The sequence below is a fragment of the Oryctolagus cuniculus genome, chromosome 6 (assembly GCF_051225735.1).
Source record: "Oryctolagus cuniculus isolate XC-2025 breed Fujian yellow rabbit chromosome 6, ASM5122573v1, whole genome shotgun sequence".
Classification (NCBI taxonomy): domain Eukaryota; kingdom Metazoa; phylum Chordata; class Mammalia; order Lagomorpha; family Leporidae; genus Oryctolagus; species Oryctolagus cuniculus.
In genome coordinates this window covers 106,169,251-106,191,038 of record NC_142872.1, presented here as the reverse complement: position 1 = coordinate 106,191,038, position 21,788 = coordinate 106,169,251, and the positions used below count along the sequence as shown (strand labels likewise).

Below are 21,788 nucleotides of genomic sequence, written 5' to 3'. Positions count from 1 at the left end.
AAGGGGTATCTGACTGTAAGGTTTGTTACCTCCACTAGCCAATGGAAGGAGATGGAAGAGAGTTTCGGGCACGGCGCTTGTTGGGGGATGGCTGCTTCACTGCGGTTTAAGTGTTGGATTGGCCATCACAGGAAGCCGCTCCCCCTTGTCTGTATGGAGGAGCTTGGAGGTTCGCTGGTCCAGCGCTCTCTTGCTCTGTGGTAACCGCGTTGTGACAGAGTACAGACAGCACCGGTGAGCAGACTGTATTTCCTGAGTCTGTGTTTTGGCAGGGTCTGAGATAGTGGCTTTAGGTGCTGGCCCAGACTTTTCTGGGGTCCTTCCCTCGGAGTGCCAGGTTGCCTGCAGGTGCAGAGAGGCGGTGTGTGGCTCTAACCCGTTCAGCTCTATTCCGGCAGGGAGCAGCCTGAAGAGAGTATTCCTCTACCTTCTCACGCTACAGACTATTTTCAATCCCCACAAAGGTCTGTTGAGGACGGACACGGTGCCTGAGGAAGCAGAAGATGCCGCGGCCACCATCAGTGCCACCGAGACGCTGTCTGAGGAGGAGCAAGAAGAGCTGAGAAGGGAACTCGCCAAGGTACAGAAATCTCCCCTATGAACTTCTTGTTCTGCACTGACAATGTACACTTGCTTGTGCTTCCAAAGCTTACAGTAATAGCTTGGAGTCAGTCCCGGGTGTGGGGGGGTGGGGAGAAAGTCCCGGGTGTGTGGGGGGTGGCTGTCCTAAGTGGGGAAGGGCAGAGAGAAGAGCGTGGTGTCTGTTTTCATATGGGAAGGTGATTACGTGGTCAGTGGATCTGAGGAGTAGGGTGTGATATAGAAAGGGGGGAGGAGGACGCACTTGGCTCTCCAGCTGCCTCCGTGCCTGTGTTGAGATGGGCACTTCTGAGCCTGCTCTGCCTCCCTCCCTCACTTCCTTCTTTCTGAACTTCCATCCTTTCATGAAATTCACACAACATACAATGTACCATTTTAAGGTGCGTAGCTCAGTGATCTTTAGCACATTTACAGTGTGGTGCAACTGGCACCTCTTTCAAGTTCCAAGCATTGTTCTTCACCGCAGAGGAGACCCTTGCACTCAGTAAGCAGTCACTCCTCAGTCCCCCCCACCCCACCCTGCCCCCACCGCGCGCCCTGGCAATAGCCAGTCTGCTTTCCGTCTGGAATAGATTTCACTGTTCTCTGAATCTCCCACGTAATGCAGTCATGCAATATGTGACCCTGTTGTATCCGGCTTCTTTCATTCACCACAGAGTTTTTGAGGCTCATCTGTGCATAGTATGTGTTAGTGCTTCATCACTTTTGTTTTTTTTTAAAAGAATTACTTATTTTATTATTTGAAAAGCAGATATATATATATATATATATATATAGAGAGAGAGAGAGAGAGAGAGAGAGAGAGAGAGAGAGAAAGAAAGCGATCTTCCATCTCCCGGTTCATGCCTCAGATGGTTACAATGGCCAGGGCTAGGCCAGGCAGAAGCCAGGACTCTGGAACTCCATCCAGACCTCTGACATTGGTGGCGGGGGCCCAAGCACTTGGGTCATCTTGACCTGTTTTCCCAGGTACGTTAGCAGGGAGCTGGATCAGAAGTGTGACAGCCAGATCTTGAATCGGTGCCCTATTATGGGATACTGGCATTGTAGGCAATGGCTTAACTCGCTACGCCACAGTGCTGGCCCCAGTACTTCATTACTTTTTATGGCTGAATTATGTATGTATCTGCATATTTTGTTTATTCAGATTCATCCACTGATGGACGTTGAGGGTGTTTTCTACTTTTTGATTCTTGTGGATAGTGAGCTGGGAACATTTATATACAAATAATTAAAAGCCTAGTTTTAGTTTTTTTGCATATATACTTAGAAGTGAACTTTGTCATGTGATAATTCCATGTTTAACTGTTTTTGGGAAATGCCAAAGTGTTTTTGATAGCAGTGACACTATTTTACATTTTTATATTTTATATCGCCAATTCTGGCATTGCAAGCAGCACTAAATTTCATGGCATGAGGCCAGCATTGTGATGCAGTGGGTTAAGCTGCTGCCTACAGCTCTAGCAATCCCATATGGGCACTGTTTCTGCGCTCTGATTTGGGATGTGGGTGTCCCAAGCACTAGCTTAACTGCTGTGCCAAATACCCGCCCACAAACGTACCTTTAATTCCATTTTTCCGTGAAATTTGTGAAATCCCCATGAATGTTGTTCTTAAAGGCCACGTTGCCTTTGAAATCATGGAGATGTTGTGCATGTCAAGGCTGAGAAAATGTCTCTCTAACAGTCCAGGAGAAGCATTTGTAAAGATTTTAGGAACTCAGGTTTTCAATGTCCTGGTATAAGACATCTTTCCTCCGTGGGGTGTGTGTGTTTCTGAGTCTCCCCTCCCTCTGTTTTCCTGACTTAGCCTTTTCTTGTATTCTTTTTCCTTTCATCATAGCTTCTGCTCACAGTTGGTTTCCTCGCGTCTGTGCAAACGTTCCCAGTCTCACGCTCTCCCTGTGCCCTAGCTGTACCTCAAGGCTTCTTTCTCAGTCTTTCCAGCTTCTCCTCCTAATGTTATCTCAGTCTCTCACAGCAGATTCTGGGTGATGCACCACTGGTTCTTGCCCACTGAGCAGGAGGCAGTACTTGGGTCAGGGACCCACCCTGCTGGGTCTGGTCAGTCAGGTAGACACGAATCTTCCTCAGGGTTCTCAGGGGACGCAGCTTGGTTTATTGTGGTTGTGGGATTGGCACCTGCTGGGACTGACATATCCAGCATGAACAAATGTGAACTACACAGAAAGGTTGGGTTTTGGTTTGGCTTGGTTGTATGTGTTTTGGTGGTGGTGGTGGTGGGGAGGAGATTATTTTTGAGATAGTGTAAAAATACGAGGTTTTGTGAGTGTTTGGGTAGGAACCCTTAGCCAGAAAGGCAGACCCAGAATTCAGGAGAGTAGATGGTAAGCTCCTTTGAGTGTTAACCTGTGCAGAGTACATTTTGAGCTCTTAACTAGTTTGAGATAGCTGAGTCAGGAGTGTAGGAAGGGGGTGGAGGGTCAAGGACAACTCAAGGTGGGACAGTGAAGAGCTACATTGGAAGAGCACAGAGCCGCCCAAGAGGGAGGGATCAGCATGGAAACAATCTACTTAACAACACTGCATACTGTCTTTAACACAGATGATTGAGTGGATTTTAAAAATGTAAGAATAGGCCGGCACCGCAGCTCACTTGGCTAATCCTCCGCCTGCGGCGCCAGCACCCCGGGTTCTAGTCCTGGTTGGGGTGCCAGTTCTGTCCCGGTTGCTCCTCTTCCAGTCCAGCTCTCTGCTGTGGCCCGGGAGTGCAGTGGAGGATGGCCCAAGTGCTTGCTTGGGCCCTGTACCTGCATGGGAGACCAGGAGGAAGCACCTGGCTCCTGGCTTTGGATTGGCGCAGTGCGCTGGCTGTGGCGGCCACTTAGGGGGTAAACCAAGGGAAGGAAGACCTTTCTCTCTGTCTCTCTCTCTCTCACTGTCTCAGTCTGCCTGGCCAAAAAAAAAAAAAAAAAAAAAAAAGGTAATAATGGCTATAGAATTTTCCATGTAGTTTCGCTTTGATCACGTTAACTTATTCAATGACTTGCTGTATTCCTTCCTCTTCCCCCTTTTCTCATAGGTAGAAGAAGAAATCCAGACTCTGTCTCAGGTGTTAGCAGCAAAAGAGAAGCATCTAGCAGAGATCAAGCGGAAGCTGGGAATCAACTCACTGCAGGAACTAAAGCAGAACATTGCCAAAGGGTGGCAAGATGTGACGGCAACGTCCGCGTATGTTCCCTGGTCATCCGTTTTCCTAAGAATGTCAAGGACACTTTTGCACTTTTTGTCTGGGGAGAGGAAGAAAAAGGGGCTGAGCATGTTACTGCAACTTTTCTTTGGATTGCAAAGGGCGCTTCTTTCCCATTCTCAAGTGTGTCTGAGTCTTAGTTTCCCAGAGTGTTCTAGGGAATGGAGAGAAAACCAGCCCCACATATGAGCTGGGGAAATAAAATTCAAGTTCCAACATTGTTTCATAGTAGTCTCCCCTTATCTGCACTTTTGTTTTAAACCACAGTCTGTAAATATTAATGGAAAATCCCAGCAGTAAACAGTTCAGAAGTTTTAAACTGCATGCCATTCTGAGTAGTGTGATGAAATCTCATGGCGTGCCATTGTGTCCTTCCTGGGATGGGAATCCTCTGTTTGTGCAGTGTATCCATGTTGTATATGCTGCTAACCTTAGTAGCTTAGTAGCTGGATAGGAGAAAATGCAGTGTATCCAGGGTGTGGTATTATTCCAGGTTACTGAGGGTCTTGGAATGTATCCTCTGCCTTTAAGGGGTGTGCCACTGTATAATAACTTGCCAGATATGTGCAGTGTGTTATTTATTAATTTGTTTTTATTTTATTTGAAAGGCAGACACACTGCCTCTCTCATCCCCTGATTCACCCCTGACAGCAACCAAGGGCTGAGCTAGGCAGAAGCTAGGAGCCAAGTACTTGAGCCACATGGGTGGCAGGGACCAACTACTTGAGCCACATGGGTGGCAGGGACCAACTACTTGAGCCACTGCCTGCCACTACCTGCTCCCCTCCCAAGAAGCGCATTAGCGGAAAGTTGGAATTGCAAGCAGAGCCCTGGCTCAAATGTAGGCATCTGCTATGGGATGCAGGTGTCCCGAGTAGCATCCTAACTACTGCAACAAATGCCCGTCCCACTTTTTTTTTTCCCTTTTGATCACCCAAATTACACAGCATTATTATAATGCAGTTTTGTTTCCCAACATAAGGTGCTTCTTGCAGCAGATTCTGGGCATTCTCGGTTTTCAGTATTCAGTCCCAGCTGCCAAGCCAGTGAACTTGGGAGTTGTCTTAAAGTTTAGCCATGCGCAGTGAGCTAGCTGCTTTGGTCCACTTTCCTCCCGTATAGGTCGGCAGTGTGGAAACATGTAGGAAACTCTCCTTTCAGTTCATTGCAATAAGCACATCTGGTTTTGCTATTTGATCTTGAAAGTAAAAGTACATTCATTTGTACAACGTGTGGATCTTATCCTTTTTGGTAGGTGCCATTGTCTTCTGTTGTTTGTGTTTTTGCTTTTCCCTTCTATTCCTTGGTAGCTGGGAAGAGGGAAGTGATAAATTATACCCTTGTGTTACAGCAAATATCACATTAGGATCATTTAAAGTATTTTGTATACTCCAAGAGTTCAGCCAGTCTTTATTTGGTAGCTCCACAGACATGCATATTAAAAAAAAAAAGCTTTATGCCCATAAAAGTCTGTGTAATAAAATATAGATGAGCCCTACCTCTCCTGACCTACTTCTTGCTTCATTTTGGGAGATAAAGTTGTCAAAGGTATCTGAGGAATTTAATGCATTTTGGTTTTGCTAGGCTTATCTGGGAAAGGGAGGAACAAGGGGTATTTCTTTCAGATTCTGGCTCATTTTCATCCTTGTTTCACGGCTATTTGTAGCCTTTACCATGAATTCTTTGGCTCTGTCTTGATAGGCCCCTGTCTTTTCAGCTAGATGAGTGCACAGCAGAAGACGGCACCCGAAATGCTGGTTCAATCGAAGGGGATGTGGTACAGCTGCTCGATGGCCATGAAGGACTTTAGGGAGTTCTGAACAACACTTTATTTTTGAGAGCTCTCCAGCAGTTGTTCACCAATGCACTTGAAAAAAAAAAAAAAAAAAAAGAAACAGATATTAGAGACGGCCTAATGTCTTCCTTTTTTCCCCATTTATCATTTCACGTAGATACAAGAAGACATCTGAAACCTTGTCTCAGGCCGGGCAGAAGGCTTCTGCTGCATTTTCGTCTGTTGGCTCAGTCATCACCAAAAAGCTGGAAGACGTAAAGTATGTCTTAGATTTTCCTTGCTCACCAGGTAGCCGGGGCTGCTTGCAGGGTTGCTGTGGTTGCGTTTGTTTCCTGTCTTTGGCTCTGCGATCCCGATGCATTCGTTCTCCTCTGTTAAAGTGACAGAGGGCCGTCCTGTACAGTGACACCTCATTTGCATGCCTGACTTCTTCTAGGCATAGCATCCTAACTTCAAAATGGTCATCTTAGGAGTCCATTTTCTAGATAACGTGAAAAATTCTGGTTGTGAACTTTTGTGTTTTTTTAGTCCTTGATGGTACGAGGGTAAGTATATGTCTGGTGGTTGCTAATTCGTGACTGGACAGAGCTTGGTGTCTTCCTGGGGATAAGTCCAAGAGCATTGACGTGCACGCTTGGATTGAGAACCGGCTTCACATTCGGTGTGTGACGTGTTTATACCATGGTGTGATTACAACATGCTCATTTGTGCCCTAATTTGTACTAACCCGTAAACTATCTGCGTTCATGCTTAGGTGCAAATCTTGATTTTGAAGCTGTTGCTTTTTGTTTTGCATTTGTATTTTAGATGAGTCTGCAGAACTTTTCTTGCCTTTGTGATAAAACTACCTAGAAGAGCTTTTGTGCCTCCCTCCACTTGCGTGGACTAGACTAGTGCTGAAAATGACAAACGTGGTTTGAGTCAGCTGTGCTTCTGTTGGCATGCAAGATTTGTGTGTTGTTTAAATGCTCAGATTGCATGACTTTGTATTTTTCTTATGTGGGGGAATTAGATTTTACAACCAGAATTTTCTTTGTTGGGTAGGTTTGATCAATCAATGTACTTGTGTTATTCTTTGAACCAAAAGAATTCAATTCTTTGCTCACTGTATTTGGACTTTCATTCTAAATATGATGTAATAAGCGTAGCTTTCTTGAACCCTTTTGATACTGATATATATATACATTATATATATATTATATATGTATCTGTTAGGTGCTCTCTTTGCTTTTTCTGCTGACTGAATTGGGTAGCACTTTAGAGTTCAGCTAAAACATTGTAAAAAAGTAGATGATTTAATTATTTTAGATTTATCAGAACTTCTTTCTTTTTTAATGCTTACTCTGGCTTCTTCCAGATTGCAAGCTTTTTCACATTCGTTTAGGTAAGGAGAGTTTTACCCCCTCACTGCAGCCTAGCAGTTGTGTGAGACCAGTGTGCAAAGATTAGATGATTATGACGTGTTGGATGGTCGTGTTTGTCCACTCCTTAATCTTCTTGCATTTGGAGTATTGTTTTTTCCCCGAGTGCATTCCTAATTTCAAGGGAGGCTTCCTTGTATACCATGGGTAATGAGTAAATTAAAAGGAGAATTTGACACTGTGGTTCAAGGGATGTGGAAAAGATTTTGACGTTTCTTTTTTCTCTTTTGTAAGAAGAAGCAGCTTTACCATGGCATGCAGAATTCCTCCCTTTGAATGTCTGACTTTGTTTGTTTGTTTTTGATGCCTTTGTTTCTTCGGTGCTTTTGTAAGGATGATGGAATTCTTCCCCTGGGTCCCATTATGCAGCTGTAATAGACAGCATATGTCCTGCCTCGTGATGTTAGTCTTCCGTCTTACATGAGTTACTCTCGTGATTGTAGTAGAATACACATAAGGCACAGTTCACCATTACTGCATACTTTTCAAATACGTGTTTCACTGTCTTAACAGGTTTTACTATTATATCTTTATATTAGCCATACTTTTTAACTATGCTTGCAAAAAAAAAAAAAGCACATAAGAAAATATTAGCCTAAACCAAGCCATAGAAGGAGACTTTGGGATACTGAGCAAACCTCTCCTGTCTCTGCACGGAGACTCTCTGATTATGCAGGGAGTTACTGGAGGGGCTAAGGAGGTGTAGGATCTTCAGAGTGTGAGCAGGAAGAGTACAGTAGTCCCTGTCTCTGCTCCTGCAGTGAATACACATGAGCTTCTCAAGCACTCCCTGGCTGTGGTGTGGCTATTCGTCTTCTTGAGGAAGGAGACATCTACTTAGAGAGCTCATGTCTTGGTGGCACTTGGCACTGGTAGTCAGAGGAAATCATGCAGGTGATTATGTATCTGTGGTGTTTAATTCAAAATAGCCTAAGTGCTAGATAACTGGATGTGCTTTCAGTCACCTAATCCATTCTGCTAACCTATATGAGTGTCTCCTGCGGACAGGTCCTAAGGATATGTCCATTACTAATAATGGGCAATGAATATATTTTTAATCCAGGTTCTTGCCTCCAGCAGAGATAGAAAAATCAAGTGGAGACTGGTATTGTGTGCCAACAGGAGTAGAATTTAACAGCAAGGGAAAAAACACACATTCACATGTGAGTGTGGGCTGCCCCACACTGAGAAATGCCCAACATTTGCTGAGGCCAAAGAGTTACCTGTAAATGAGAAAGAAAGAGAAAACCAAAAACAGTACCTCAGCGGGAGAGGTGGGTCCGAAACCAGTCTGTAGCCGAGAGAAAGCAAGGAGATGGTACGTTCAAGTGTGTGTTCTGCAGTGGAAAGAAAGTTGTTTCCTGCTTTTATGAGGAAGGGGGTGGTATCCCAATTGGACATACAGCTAGAGTTGGGTGTGAGCATGCACCCTGGTCCTGGATGCAATGGGTGCATTCTGGGAAGGTGGGCGTATCAAATTGACAATTAAAGAGAAAGGGTTGTATTGCAGGGATGCAAGAGTTCCAGCTTGTCTAAACTTTACTAACTGGTTAGTTACACTGTAACTTAACCAGACACAGCTTTGGTTAGAATAAAGCTTAAAATCTTTGAACAGAGTAGGCGAAGTAAGTGAGGACTTGGAAAAATGAGTTAAGAATGGAAGAGCCTTATTGGTGCCTGATTAGAAAATAATATTAGATGTGATGTAAGCATAAATATAAAATGTAAAAATATGTAAGGACTTTAGATGACTGTGTGTAAACTAGCCCAGATCATGGTACTTTTCTGTCCCTTTAAATAACTTATTTGAGAGGTAGATAGGCAAGACAGGGAGGGAGGGTGAGAGAGCGAGCGAGCATGTGCACGGGTGCACTCGCATTTGCTGGTTCATTCCCAGATACCTGCAACAAGCCAGCCGGGGCTGAAGCTGGGAGCTCAGAACTCAGTCCAGGTGTCTCATATGGGTGGCAGGACTTCAGTTACTTGCGTGATCGCTGCCTTCCAAGATCTGCATTAGCAGGAAAATGGAATCAGGAGGTGGAGCCAGAAATGGAACCCAGGGATTCCAATGTAAAATGTGGGCATCTTAACTGCTAGTCCAAATGCCCAGCCCTTCTGTATCTTTGAAAAGATTAAATAAATGCACTTCGGTGTGGATCAGTAGGTACTGCTTGTTAATTCATCAGAAACAAATTGAATTTGTTTTTTTTCTAGCTCCTTATATAGTCATTTCTTTCAATTAAAAATATAATTTTGAGACTACCTCCACCATTTTCAGTCTTGTTTTGAATAACTTTATATTGTGCCTCATTATGTAGAGGTTTTAATAAACACTTGGGAATGCAAAAAAACAAGATTCTCTCTTGAAAGTTAGTTATAATTAATTACAGACCAAAGGTTGAATGAAGTCACTTAAAAAAATCACTTCTAGGCCAAGAAGTCTTATTTGTAATCAAATCAGCTGAATTAAGTTTGTAATTAAATGTGTTCGTATGTAGGAGGGGACTTCAAAAAGTTTATGGAAAGTGGAATAAAAAGGTGTTTACTTTTGTGCAATTCTGTTTTTTTTTTTTTTTTAATCCATGCATAGTCTTTTCAAATACACATTTTCCATGAACTTATGATGGCCTCTTGCATGTAGAAAATCCACATAGTTTAGATCGAGGGAATCAAACACTGGCCAGGTTCTGCTGTACAAGAAGAGGATGCTTAAAAGTTTCATTTTCTTTGAAAGGTAGAGTGACAAAGAAGGGGAGAGACAGAAAGAGATCTTCCATCTGCTGGTTTACACCCGAAATGCCCACAAAATCCAGGGCTGGGTCAAGCTGAAGCCAGGAGCCAGGAATTCCATCTCGGTCTGCTGTGTGGGTACCAGGAACCCAAGTCCTTGGGCCGACGTGCTGCCTCCCTGGTGTATTACCAGGAAGCTGGATGTGAAGGGAAGGCAGGAAGCAGTCCTGTATGGGATGCTGGTGTCCCCAGCAGCAGTGTGACACACTGTGCTACAACGCCTGCCCGAGAAGAGGGAACTTGGTCGATTGTGTGTGTTCCAATCCCAGCAGTAAGGCCTTTTCTCCCATGGAGAGGGATGCAAAAGGCTGATTTTGTCAGTTACCGTGAAATGGTTGTGTATCCCCGCTCTTTGTTCTGGCAGGTGTATACCAGTTATTTCACTACCTGATGTCATCATGGGTATAGGAGGAGTAAATCTACTGCTCTCACTGACTTGAATGTAACACTGAGCAACAACTTTTAATGAATATATTAGCTATTAACATATTTGTCTTATGCCTTGTTGGGAGAGGTGATAAGGTAGATAGAGGTATTGATGGCTTGTGAGGTGTCTGTGAAAGAGAATCAGGTGTAGCTTGTGGTAATAAGACCTGAGCTAGTGGCTTTTGGGGAACAGCCAACCTCTTTCCCAGGTAGTGAGTTAATATCCTCCACTCTCCTGTTTGCTAAGACTCAACTCAGGCCTTTAACATTTTGAGAGGAACTTAGAACCTTCTCATTTCAGGACTTGCCAATGTTAAAAATTAATTTGTTACTAATAACATCTATAATTTATATACACATATATGTGTGTATGTATGTATACACACATATATGTACACACACACACACACACACATATACACACACACAGAGAGAGAGAGAGAGAGAGAGAGAGAGAGATGGTTATTTATTTCCAAAGGGTCTCTCCCTTTTAAACGAGTATTTTTTCATGTAGAACTCTGGGTGTATTTTTTTTTTTTAGGAACTCATTAAAATCATTCTAGACAATTCCTTTCTGCTGAAAATTTCCACCAATTCATAGGGAGGGAAAAGGTCCCTTTTCTCTTTTTAGAGACAGAGAGTCTTTGGATTAGAAATTGAAATGCTTTACCGATCTTTTCTGCCTTTCATGTCTTTACTTCTCAATTTTAGTTTCCAAAATTACTTATTCATTCATTCTTTCATTCAGAAGCACAGTGAGTATGCTAACTGTGTGCCAGGAACTGATCTAGACTATTGGTTTGGGGTTGACATCCAAAATAACAACTGGAAAAAATTTGGAAGCTTTAAGAGAATATAATATGAAATAGATGTTAGTGTTTCTGTTAAAATCAGTGATAGCAGTTAATAATAATTAGTGTGTTTTGCCTGGGAAGATTATAGTAACTTATGCATATATTTCCAAATATTTTGCACTAAAGTAATCTTTATTCTTTCATTTCATTTTCCATGTACAGTTTAAGTTTCTCTTCTTTGACTTTTCCTACCTTTCATGTTTCTGTTTCCTAGTCTGAGTTACCAAAATTGCTTATTCATTCATTCTTTCACTCTCAAAAGTACTGGTATTTCAAAATTTTTTTGCAATTTATATTCAATTTTTAATGAAGATTCCTTGTATATATAGTATCTCTTAAGTTGATACTGTTACTTTTTAATATTATAGGTGAGAAAACTTAGCCACACATTTCCTTAGGAAGATTGAGTTGCCTGCCTTAAGTTTACCCAGCAATTATAGGGAGCTGAAGGCCAGGCATTAAACCCACGCACACCCCAGTTCCAGAGCAATGGGCAGAAGTTAGTTTGTTTCATTACAGACATGAAGAGATTGTGGCAAGGGCACAATGGAATAGTAACCAATAGAGAGCTCTTAGAAGCTTGGCACATGGTAAGCATTCCCACGTGGGAATTTCTGAAATTTGTGCCTTCTTTATCCACGCATTTCCTCATTTTGCTGATACTGTGGAGTGTGAGTCCCATGCTCTTGTTTGATTGTTACTCACCTTCTGTCACCAGAATTTGATAATTTATGCAAAAGTGAATGTTCTAGGGAAGAATCTGGTTACAAAGGAGTAAAAACCTGTATTTGTTAGCTCAACTAAAAAGGGGAATGTGTTGCTCAGATAAGAAGTTCTTTTGTAATTCAAAGAGAGGAAAGGAATCAAGTCCAGGCCCTGCTGACGCCAGTGCTCCTGACTAGGAAACTATTCAAAGTTCAGATACTGTCTGGAAACCAAGAAAACCAGAAAACCTGTTCCTCTTGCAGCTGGCCCTGTTTCCTATACCTCTCTTTGTGCTCATATTTAATTTCTTTTCTTGGGAACTGGTTTCCTCTCCATTCTTGTAGCTTCTCCCTGGTCTCCCAAAATGTCCTTGTCAACATCAAGGTCTGTGTGACTTTCGAGCTTGAGCACCTAGCATCCCCCTCCACACACACACACCCAAACTGATCTGGGGGCTTAGTGTTGTAATTAACAACATCTGAATAGAAGAAGTCAGTTATCTTAACTTTTTCTTCCTATTCAGTCCAGTTGGTAAGTCACTAGGAATTTTGCTGTGGTGGGTGATGTTCCACTGATCCAGTTATTGTTTTGGTGATGGTGGAAGCTGGTTTGTGGTAAAGTGGCTATTCCAGGCAGCTTCCTTCAGAGGGACCCTAGAAAGGAGAGGTGATGTTGGGGTTCTGGTGTTGCGTATTAAGAAGGCTGTTTTTCATTAATTTCTTTTCTTCAAATTTGACAATAATGCACTGTGATGGATCAAGAAGGAAAAGAATTAGCAAATTTCTCCCAGAACAAATGAGACTTATACCCAAGAAACTGCCTATTGTGGTAGGAAGGAGAGAACACTGAGCTACATGTGTCTTTTTCTGTTTGCGTAAGACACCAAGTACAAAAATGTTCAGATATTTTACTGCTTCTCTTAATTACACAAAATGTGAGCCTATTTTGAGATACATCAAGAATCAAGAGCATATTCTGTGTTACTACATACTAATACAAAACTAGATTTGAGCATCTGCATCCAACACACAGTATCATTTGTAACAACAGTCTTTGAGAAAACTAGGTCCTAAGGACACAAAATATTTATGTATAACTGAGAATTATTACTATTAGCTGTATGATTTACCCAAAAGAAGATTATTTGCCAAGAAAACTGTGCACAATATCAAAATAACACATCAAATGCACAGTGGTGGTATTGGCAGAATACAATGATTTTATGAGCCCAAGAATTAAGATGTACTCCTCTGTGAGATGGTCTCCATGGGAAATGGCTAAGAGTAGATAACATTGAACCTGAACAGCCGGTGTGCTTTATTGCCTTCAAGTGAGAAGTGAGTTGTGGCAAAGGTTATTTGAATCGCCTTTAAGAACATGTAGTGTAGTTGGGATGAGGTACAAGTAAGCATCTGTTAAAGAAACTTGGTACTGCTAAGGAGTGATATATAATTTTAAAAACACTTAAATAAGTTGTCACATAGGTGATTTATTTTGACACATTCCTGGCTGAGAAAGCTGTCTGCAGGGCCTTTCGCTGGCCTCACAGTGTGTGTGTGTGTGTGTGTGTGTGTGTGTGTGTGTGTACATCTACATGTGTGCACCTCCTTTTTGAGGGGAGGCAATAAACCTTGAATCAGGAATACAGAGACCCAAGTTCTATCTCTGATTCTCCTGTGGCCCCTGGCAGGTCATTTAACTTCTGAGCCTTAGAGCTCCAGGTGAAGCACTTACCAGTTTCAAAGTGCAGTAAAAGGCACGGCTGCATTATTGGCTTTAGTAACTACTGAGATTAAATTGCTTATGAATTAAAGTGCGTTGTATTGGAGTACCTTTGATCCCCTCCTCCTCAAAAAGTAGGTCTTTCCTCGTGTTGCTGAAGAATCAAGCTCCCAAAAAGTTAGTGTTGTCAGCTTTTTATAATGTTGGATCAATACTGTAATAATTTCCTTTCTGTCTCTTTTTAATGCTGCCTCTTAGTATACGCTCCATTCAACATTCAATTAGCATGCCTGCTATGAGGTAAAGTATGTTTTTATAAAATGTGGTTGGCCATATGCTTTCTTATTCTTTATGTAGATGTTTAACCTGAACTGAAGTGGGAGAGTAGAACTCTACTCTAAAAAGAATGTATGTTTAACACCGTATCAAATTCCAGTTACTCTTCCTACAATGTTAGCACGGGGTACAAGAGATATATTAAATGTGAGCTTTTTTAGGAAGAATTTTTATTTCCAATTTTGTTTGTCAGACCTAATTATTTTGTTTTATATCCAATGATGGTTTAATTGACAAATGAACACTTCCCTCTAATAAACTTTCTCTTTCCATAGATGCAGGGGTCTCACCTCCTTTGTCTGCCTCAGCCTTAGTTACACTCTCCTCTTCTTCTCTCCATCCCATTTTCACTTCCTTCATCCAGTGGGATATTTGGAATCAACTGTGATTTCATTTCACTATCTGCTTCCATCACTGAGCACTTGCAAGCTGTACAAGTTATTATCTCACCTGTGTAGACAGGCAGAGGATTTTTTAACAGCGTGTGCTTGTGGGAGACTTCAGTGTACATTGGAATCTCCTGGGGGGCTTGTTGCACCTCTGCTTGCTGGGCTCCACCCCGGGAGTTTCTGATGCTGCAGAGCTGGGCCAGGACACAAGACTTTGCATTGTTACCACTGTTTTTTAGGGGGAGCTGCGGATAGGTCTGGTCTGGTTTAGGGGGAGCTGGAATATCACGGGCTGAGGCTCTTCTGCCATCACCACTGTAGGAAGGAGGAATCTCTGGTTCCTTTTTTGCTTTTTATGTTGGTAGTGGGAAGGATCTTCAAGGTCTGGTGGGTAGGATAAAAGCTTTGGAAATCCAAGTGTGAGAGACAGAGGTGCTGTGACCCCCACTTCATGTGGATGAAGACAAAGGTACCTGCCAAGCTTTGCTGTGGGTACAGGAGGCTCTCTGTCAGCTGGGGGCAGTGTAATGAGGTGGGCAGTGCCCACTGCTGTGTCCTCCCCTGCCCTTTGGTCTCTCCTTTCCCTGCTACCTTGCCCCCAAGGAATTAGGGTCCCAGTGATGACACCTCCTGTGGTCTGCTTGTCCTGCTTGGGTGATGTGGGTTCATGTAGGTAGGAATCCTGCCAGGCCAGATGTGAATCTCACAGGAATTCTAGAGCACGGCGCCTTAGCCACCGTGAAACTGAACCTGTGTCACAACAGGCTGGTTGGGGAAGAGAGAGCACTGATGTTTTACCTGACTTCATTCGTTCTCCTCCACACACATGTACTTGACTGTGTCTTTGTCACTTACGCCTCACTGGCTGTTTTCATGGAATCAAAAGTGTATTCCTGGAAATACTAGATCAGAAGTTGTTACTGTGTCATAGTGAGTGTGTACATGCCTGCACACACATGATACCGGTGAACACATCTCTTCTTTCTTGTTTGAGAACAGTAGTGATGAGGAACACAGTCAACTAGTAATGTTCTCAGAATGGCTTTCTTTCCAGTGTATGTAATTTTATTATTTTTCTTTCCTCTTCATAGAAACTCCCCAACCTTCAAATCCTTTGAAGAGAAAGTTGAAAACTTAAAGGCAAGTACAAATGAATAATCTTCTTGCTCTCTATCTTGGTCTCTGAACTGTCCTTGGTATAGCCCAATCATTCACTATAGTATTTCCTTTGAAAAATATTTAAAGGACTTTAAGAACTTTGTGTTTATGTAAATGGATATTTAAAGTGTTATATTCAGTTTTGAGTGTTGTAGCATTGTAGCTTGCTAAATGCTGAAAGGAAATGTATAATTTAAAAAGCAATAGTACTTTAGAAATTTGTGTTTCTTCTCTTAAAAAAACTGAATGAAGTAAAAAGAGTTTTTTAAAAAAAAAGTTATTAATTTGAAAGGCAAATCAGTGAGAGATAGGGAGGGAGACAGAGAGACAGAGAGAGGAAGCAAAGCAGGAAGGAAGAGAAATCTTTCATCTGTGCCAGGGCTAGGCCAGGTCATAGACAGGAGCAATGAATTCATCTGGGTTTCTTGTGTGGGCTGCTGGAACAAGTCCTTGGGCCATCATCTGCTGCCTTCCCAGCCACATTTGTAGAAAGCTGGATTGGAAGCAGAGTAGCCAGGACTCAAACCAGCACTCTGATACGGGATGCAGCATTGAAAGCGGTGGCTTAACTCACAGTGCCTAGGTTTTATTCACTTCAAATACTCTTGTAATTGGACAACATTTAACATCTTTATTTTAGATAACAAGAATATATATAGAGAAAGCACACACAAAAAAAGAATTGGCCCTAGCATCCAGAGATGGTAATATAAGTAGGACTCTATTGTTATGCTCTAAAAATGTTTATATATCATAAATGTTTTCTTTTATCTTTAAATATAATCTTTCAATGTTATATTTCATGGCTGCATATATATATATATATGCAGGATATAAAGGATATTGTTTATTGAATCCTCAATTATTAGATTTTTGATTAGTATGAGGCCATGATAACTGTCATCAAGTATTCATTGCTTTTATTTTATTTTATTTTTTTAAAGATTTATTTATTTATTTGAAAGCCAGAGTTACACAAAGAGAGGAGAGGCAGAGAGAGAGAGAGAGATCTTCCATCCGATGGTTCATTCCCCAATTGGCCACAACGGCCGGAGCTGCGCCAATCCGAAGCCAGGAGCCAGGAGCTTCTTCCAGGTCTCCCACACGGGTGCAGGGACCCAAAGACTTGAGCCATCTTCCACTGCTTTCCCAGGCTATAGCAGAGAGCTGGATTGGAAGTGGAACAGATGGGTCTTGAACTGGCACCCATATGGGATGCTGGCGCTTCAGGTCAAGGCATTAACACACTGTGCCACAGCGCCAGCCCCCACTGATTTTATTTTAAATGTATTTGAATTTTAGTGGGGGTGACCCTACAGTGATTAGCTTATTGATTTGTAAACAGTGTTATTATCAAGATTATATTAAAATTAAAGTCATCAACTATTAGGATCACAGAGGATCTCAAATATCATCTAGTTTTCCATTTCCCACCCTGACTCTCTCTGCAGAGACAGAGCCATCTGTCATTTCTTCTAAAGCAAACTAATAATCACAGTGGATCAATGTATTCTAAGAATATAAATCAGCTTAAAAGCTGGTGTTCAGTTTAGTCTTTCAGAACTTTAACCAAATCACCTGTTTTTAAATGCATCTTTTAAAAATTACAGATGCAGGGCACATTTATCAGAAGAAAATCACTGTGGAGTGATCTTGATCTTTTGGTCTCACACACACAAGTGGTTTTACATGTCTTTTGTACAAACAAATCTGGACACAAATGAATGTTCTTCAAAAATGAATCACACTGCACAGAGTCGTACAGCTTTTTCTTCCACCTCCACTAGCATGATTCCCTGTGCACCCATGACTGCAGGGACCTGTTCTGTGTGCTCACTTCTCAAGGGCTTGGAACAGTCCTTGGTGTGTTGCCCACTATGCATTTGATGAATAAAAAATGTGTGACATTCCTCTGTGTTCTCTGCAGGATGCCAAGGCTTACTGTAATTTAGTTCTCAGAACTGTTAGGACTGTTTCTCTTTGAGACCTGCCCTAAGCATAAGGTTTTCAAATGGCTAGCTGGGAAGCCAGGCAACTTGTGTTCTGTTTCCTCTTTCTTTAAAAAAAAATACTTACTTATATGAAAGGCTGAACAATGGAAGGACAGAGGGAGAGAGACCCAGAGAGATCTTCCATATCCTAGTTTATTCCTCAAATAGCCACAACAACCAGGTCTGGGCCAGCTGGAAGCCAGGAGCCAGGAACTCCATCCTAGTCTCCCATGTGGGTGCAAGGGGCTCAAGTGCTCAGGCCAACCTCCCTCCACTGCCTTCCCAGGCATATGAGCAGGAAACTGGATTGGAAGCAGAGTGCCTGGGGTAAAGACTAGCACTCCCATATGGGATGCCAGTATTGCATGTGGCTATTAACCTGCTGTGCTACAATGCCAGCCCCAGTATGTTCTTTCAACACTAGAGATGAGAAACTTTCCAGGCATTTGTTATACACTCTCCTCCTGAGTGTGTTTACATTCTACAAATTGTGGTGAGACCTGCTTTTAAAGTACGACTAGGCATCATCTGGATTAAAAAATCCAATTTAAAGTATATACTAAAGAGATATCCCCAAAGAAGCTGCAAAATATAATTGTATGCTTGGGATATGATTTTACTAAATTGCATTTATGTGCAATTAAACATTGGGTTGACACGTCTTGCATTTGGCTGTTGGACTGATGGATGACTCTACGATTGTGCAGCCTTTGCTGCGACAGGGAAAGTGGAAGGTGCAGTGAGGATGAGTAGCGGACGCGCCCCTAGCTGGGCGGAAGGGGAGGTTAGGGATGGCCTCCCAGGTGTCTCAGTCTTATGCAGAGAGGCCTGAATGAGGAGAATGCCCGAAGCTTGGCACCCTTTTGAGGAATACCAAGGATTTCATGTCAGGGTGAGGATCAGCCTACACCTGCGCCACTGGCATCCCATATGATCTAGCTCCCTGCTAATGCACCTGGGAAAGTAGTGGAAGATATCCCCCCCCTTTTTTTTGGTTTAGCATTTTCTTATAATTAAGGAATATGATTTATTTTTTTTTAAAGATTTATTTATTTGAAAGGCAGAGTTACAGAAGGTCAGAAGGAGAGAGAGGGAGAGAGAGAAGGAGAGGGGGAGGGAGAGAGGGAAGGAGAGGGAGAGAGGGAGAGGGAGAGAAAGGGAAAGAGAGAGAGAGAAAGGGGTATCTTCCATCCACTGATTCACTCCACAAATGGCCGCATTGGCCGGAGCTTAGCTGATCTGAAGCCAGGAGTTTCTTCTGGGTCTCCCACGTGGGTACAGGGGCCCAAGGACTTGGGCCATCTTCTACTGCTTTCCCAGGCCATAGCAGAGAACTGGATCGGAAGTGGAGCAACCGGGATTTGAACCTGAGTCCATATGAGATGCTGACACTGCAGGTGGAGGCTTTACCTGCTGTGCCACAGGACTGGCCCCTGCAGTTTAGTTTTAAAAACTAAAATATGGATATGAATTAGGCAGATTTCTCAGACAATTTAATGATCTTTATATAGGAGACCAAAAAGGGGGGAAAAAATTTCAACTGGATTCTCATTGTTAACAATTTTCTGGCCAGTTCAATTAAAACTGAGTAAAGAGCAAAGTTAGATTCACACCTACTAGCAGCTTCTTGAATTGCTGCTCACTGTTTTTATTTATTTTAAAAATTTATTTATTTATTTGAAAGGCAGAGTTACAGAGAGGTAGAGGCAGAGAGAGAGGTCTTCCATTTGCTGGTTTACTCCCCAGTTGGCCACAGTGGCCTGAGCTGAGCTGATCAGAAGCCAGGAGCTGCTTCTGGGTCTCCTACGAGAGTGCAGGGTCCCAGGGACGTGGGCCATCTTCTACTGCTTTCCCAAGCCATAGGAGAGAGCTGGATCGGAAATAGAGCAGCCAAGATTTGAACTGGCCCCCACATGGGATGCCAGCACTGCAGGTGGTGGCGGCTTTACCTGCTATGCCACAGTGCTGGCCCCTGCACACTGTTTTCTTAATATTTGCCATCTTGTCAGTCAGTAATCTGGTGAGAGTACATAAATCAGTATTGAAGAGGATGAAATGATGTGTTAAGGGTTTTTGAAAAGCATAGAATATAGAAGTATAAGGCCAAACTATTCAAACAGATGTTTATTGATAAAATTTCAAGCCAGAGAGGTTGGAGTAGTGCTTTGCAAACACTAATGTGCACATGAATTACCTGGAGGACTTGTTGAAGTGCAGATTTCTGTTGTGCAGTTGGAGTTGGGTGGCAGGGAGATTCTGCATTTCTCAAAAGCTTCCAGGTGTTGCTGAGTCTGTAGGTCCCTGGGACCACATTTTAAATAATAGTTAATAGAAGTGGGAGAAACGTATATTCTTTGCTTTTTGATTTACAGTCAATAATATTTTTTGAATGAGTATATTTGAATGAACAATTTGATGCAATGCAAAATTTTACCCAAGAATAAGGAGAATTCAGTGGTATACTGTAGAGTTCAGTGGACCTTACAGAGTTCTGTAGACAATTTTCCGTGTGAAGAATAACTAACAAATAGTGGGGAAGGGAAAGAGCATTTATTAATCTGAATATTTCAGTAAGGAGGGATGCCAAGTTTTATTATTAAAGCACACTGAACATTACAGTAGGACTAAATTCCATACATGTGTATCATTGAACTATTAACATCCTGATTTATTTGGTCTTGAAAGCAAAATTAGTTTATGCAGAGTTAGCTAATTTTGTTTCAAGATGTCTTTTCTCTTTTTGAACTTTTCTCTTCTTTTTTAAGTCTAAAGTAGGAGGAACCAAGCCTGCTGGTGGGGATTTTGGAGAAGTCTTGAATTCGACTGCAAATGCTAGTGCCACCTCTGGGGAGCCGGTTCCAGAACAGACACAGGAGGGCCTGTGAGATTCCTACCTTTGTTCTGCTACCCACTGCCAGATGCTGCGAGCGAGATCCAAGCACATCTTGTCAACATTCATCGCCATGGATTTCTACCAGATGTGCTCTTATTTAGCTTTACATATTTCTTTGACCAAATAGTTTGTGGTTTAAACAAAATGAGAGTACCTTCACCTGTATTCCTGGAAAGCATCCTTTAATGTACATTCAGGGCCCTTTACTGAGGAAACGTTTATGAAAACACTTGTAGTATGTGAGGACACTCACTAGAATAATCTAAGACTGTGCAAGCTATCTTAGTTGCTTTCCTATTTTACAAAAATTGTTCTGGATGCCAGATTGATCTTTGTCTTCTATGACATTTTCTTTTTTGAACCTCTGTATATTTGATTCCTAACTAAAATTGTTTTGATTTTTCTGAATCTTGGTTATTAAAAATTTTGGTATTGTTTTCATCTCCAAGGGAAGAACTACTAGCTGTAAAAAATATTTTTGGATAAACACTGTTTTGGTGTAAATTATGTATCTTGGTATCTGCTATCACCAGACTAAACAGCTCTACATACAATTTGTTCTAGTTTTGTAAGTGACACTATGTACAGTAATTCAAACTACTGGTGACTTGAGAGTGAAACCCCCTACTTCCTTGTTTATCAACATTTATGACAGTAACCATTTCAATGTACTGGTTATTCTACTTACATCAACTTATTTTTTATCACATTCAAGTTTTAATTTCAGAGTAAGCTGACAAAATTCAGTCTGGATCAAGCATACTGTATTATCAGTAAGTTGAAATATGTGTACTGTCATGGATGTTCAATTCAAAAGCCTGAAAGTTGTTTTTTTTTTTTTTAAGCTCTGGTTAGCTATAGAAATGCTAAAATCAGTGCCATTAGGGACAACATTGCTGTGTTCAGGTAATCTATTTAGCACCCTTTTAACTAAGCACACAAAGTTCTATGACTAATATAACTTGAAAATTTTGTATACTGAGCAGTTGGTTTTAATCCCTGAGGCTGTAGTGCATTAATAAAAATCAACTCATCATTTTGTCCTTATTTGTTTTCTATGTGTTAGAAATGATAAGATTATACTGTAGACATTGCACCTACTTTGCAGAGCGGTCGCCAGGGTTGAAGGGATCACAGCCTGTGCATGTATCTGCACAGAGGCCAAGGTACTCCAGTGACTCACTTTTCCTTACGCTGTGCGTGTAGGGCTAACAATGTTATATTTGTTATTTATCAAGTTGTGATTGTTTGATTATTGTTTATGAAAACGTTAATTGCCAATACTGGAGTGACCTAAAGCATTCTTTTTTTAAAGCATGACTAGATTTATTTCAGGGTAAATTATCTTGTGAAAACCAAATTGGAAATGCTACAGTGTTGATTGTCATGTAATACCATGTTATCATTTCTGACTGCTGGAACTTTGTTAGCACTTTGGATGCATCTTAAACTATGCTCTCTGACATGTAAAAAGCTTAATAAATTCTGTATATCAGTA

General features: G+C 41.9%; 1 protein-coding gene across 1 annotated transcript; it reads left to right on the top strand.

The window, feature by feature from the left end:
* Positions 1–461: 461 nt before the first annotated feature.
* Positions 462–21,788, top strand: TPD52 (tumor protein D52; the record flags this gene model as incomplete). The annotated part of the gene is given in 5 exon segments (NM_001082360.1): positions 462–580; positions 3,643–3,791; positions 5,763–5,864; positions 15,340–15,388; positions 20,163–21,788. Coding segments are annotated over 5 exon segments (539 nt in total), but the record flags the coding sequence as incomplete, so codon positions are not given.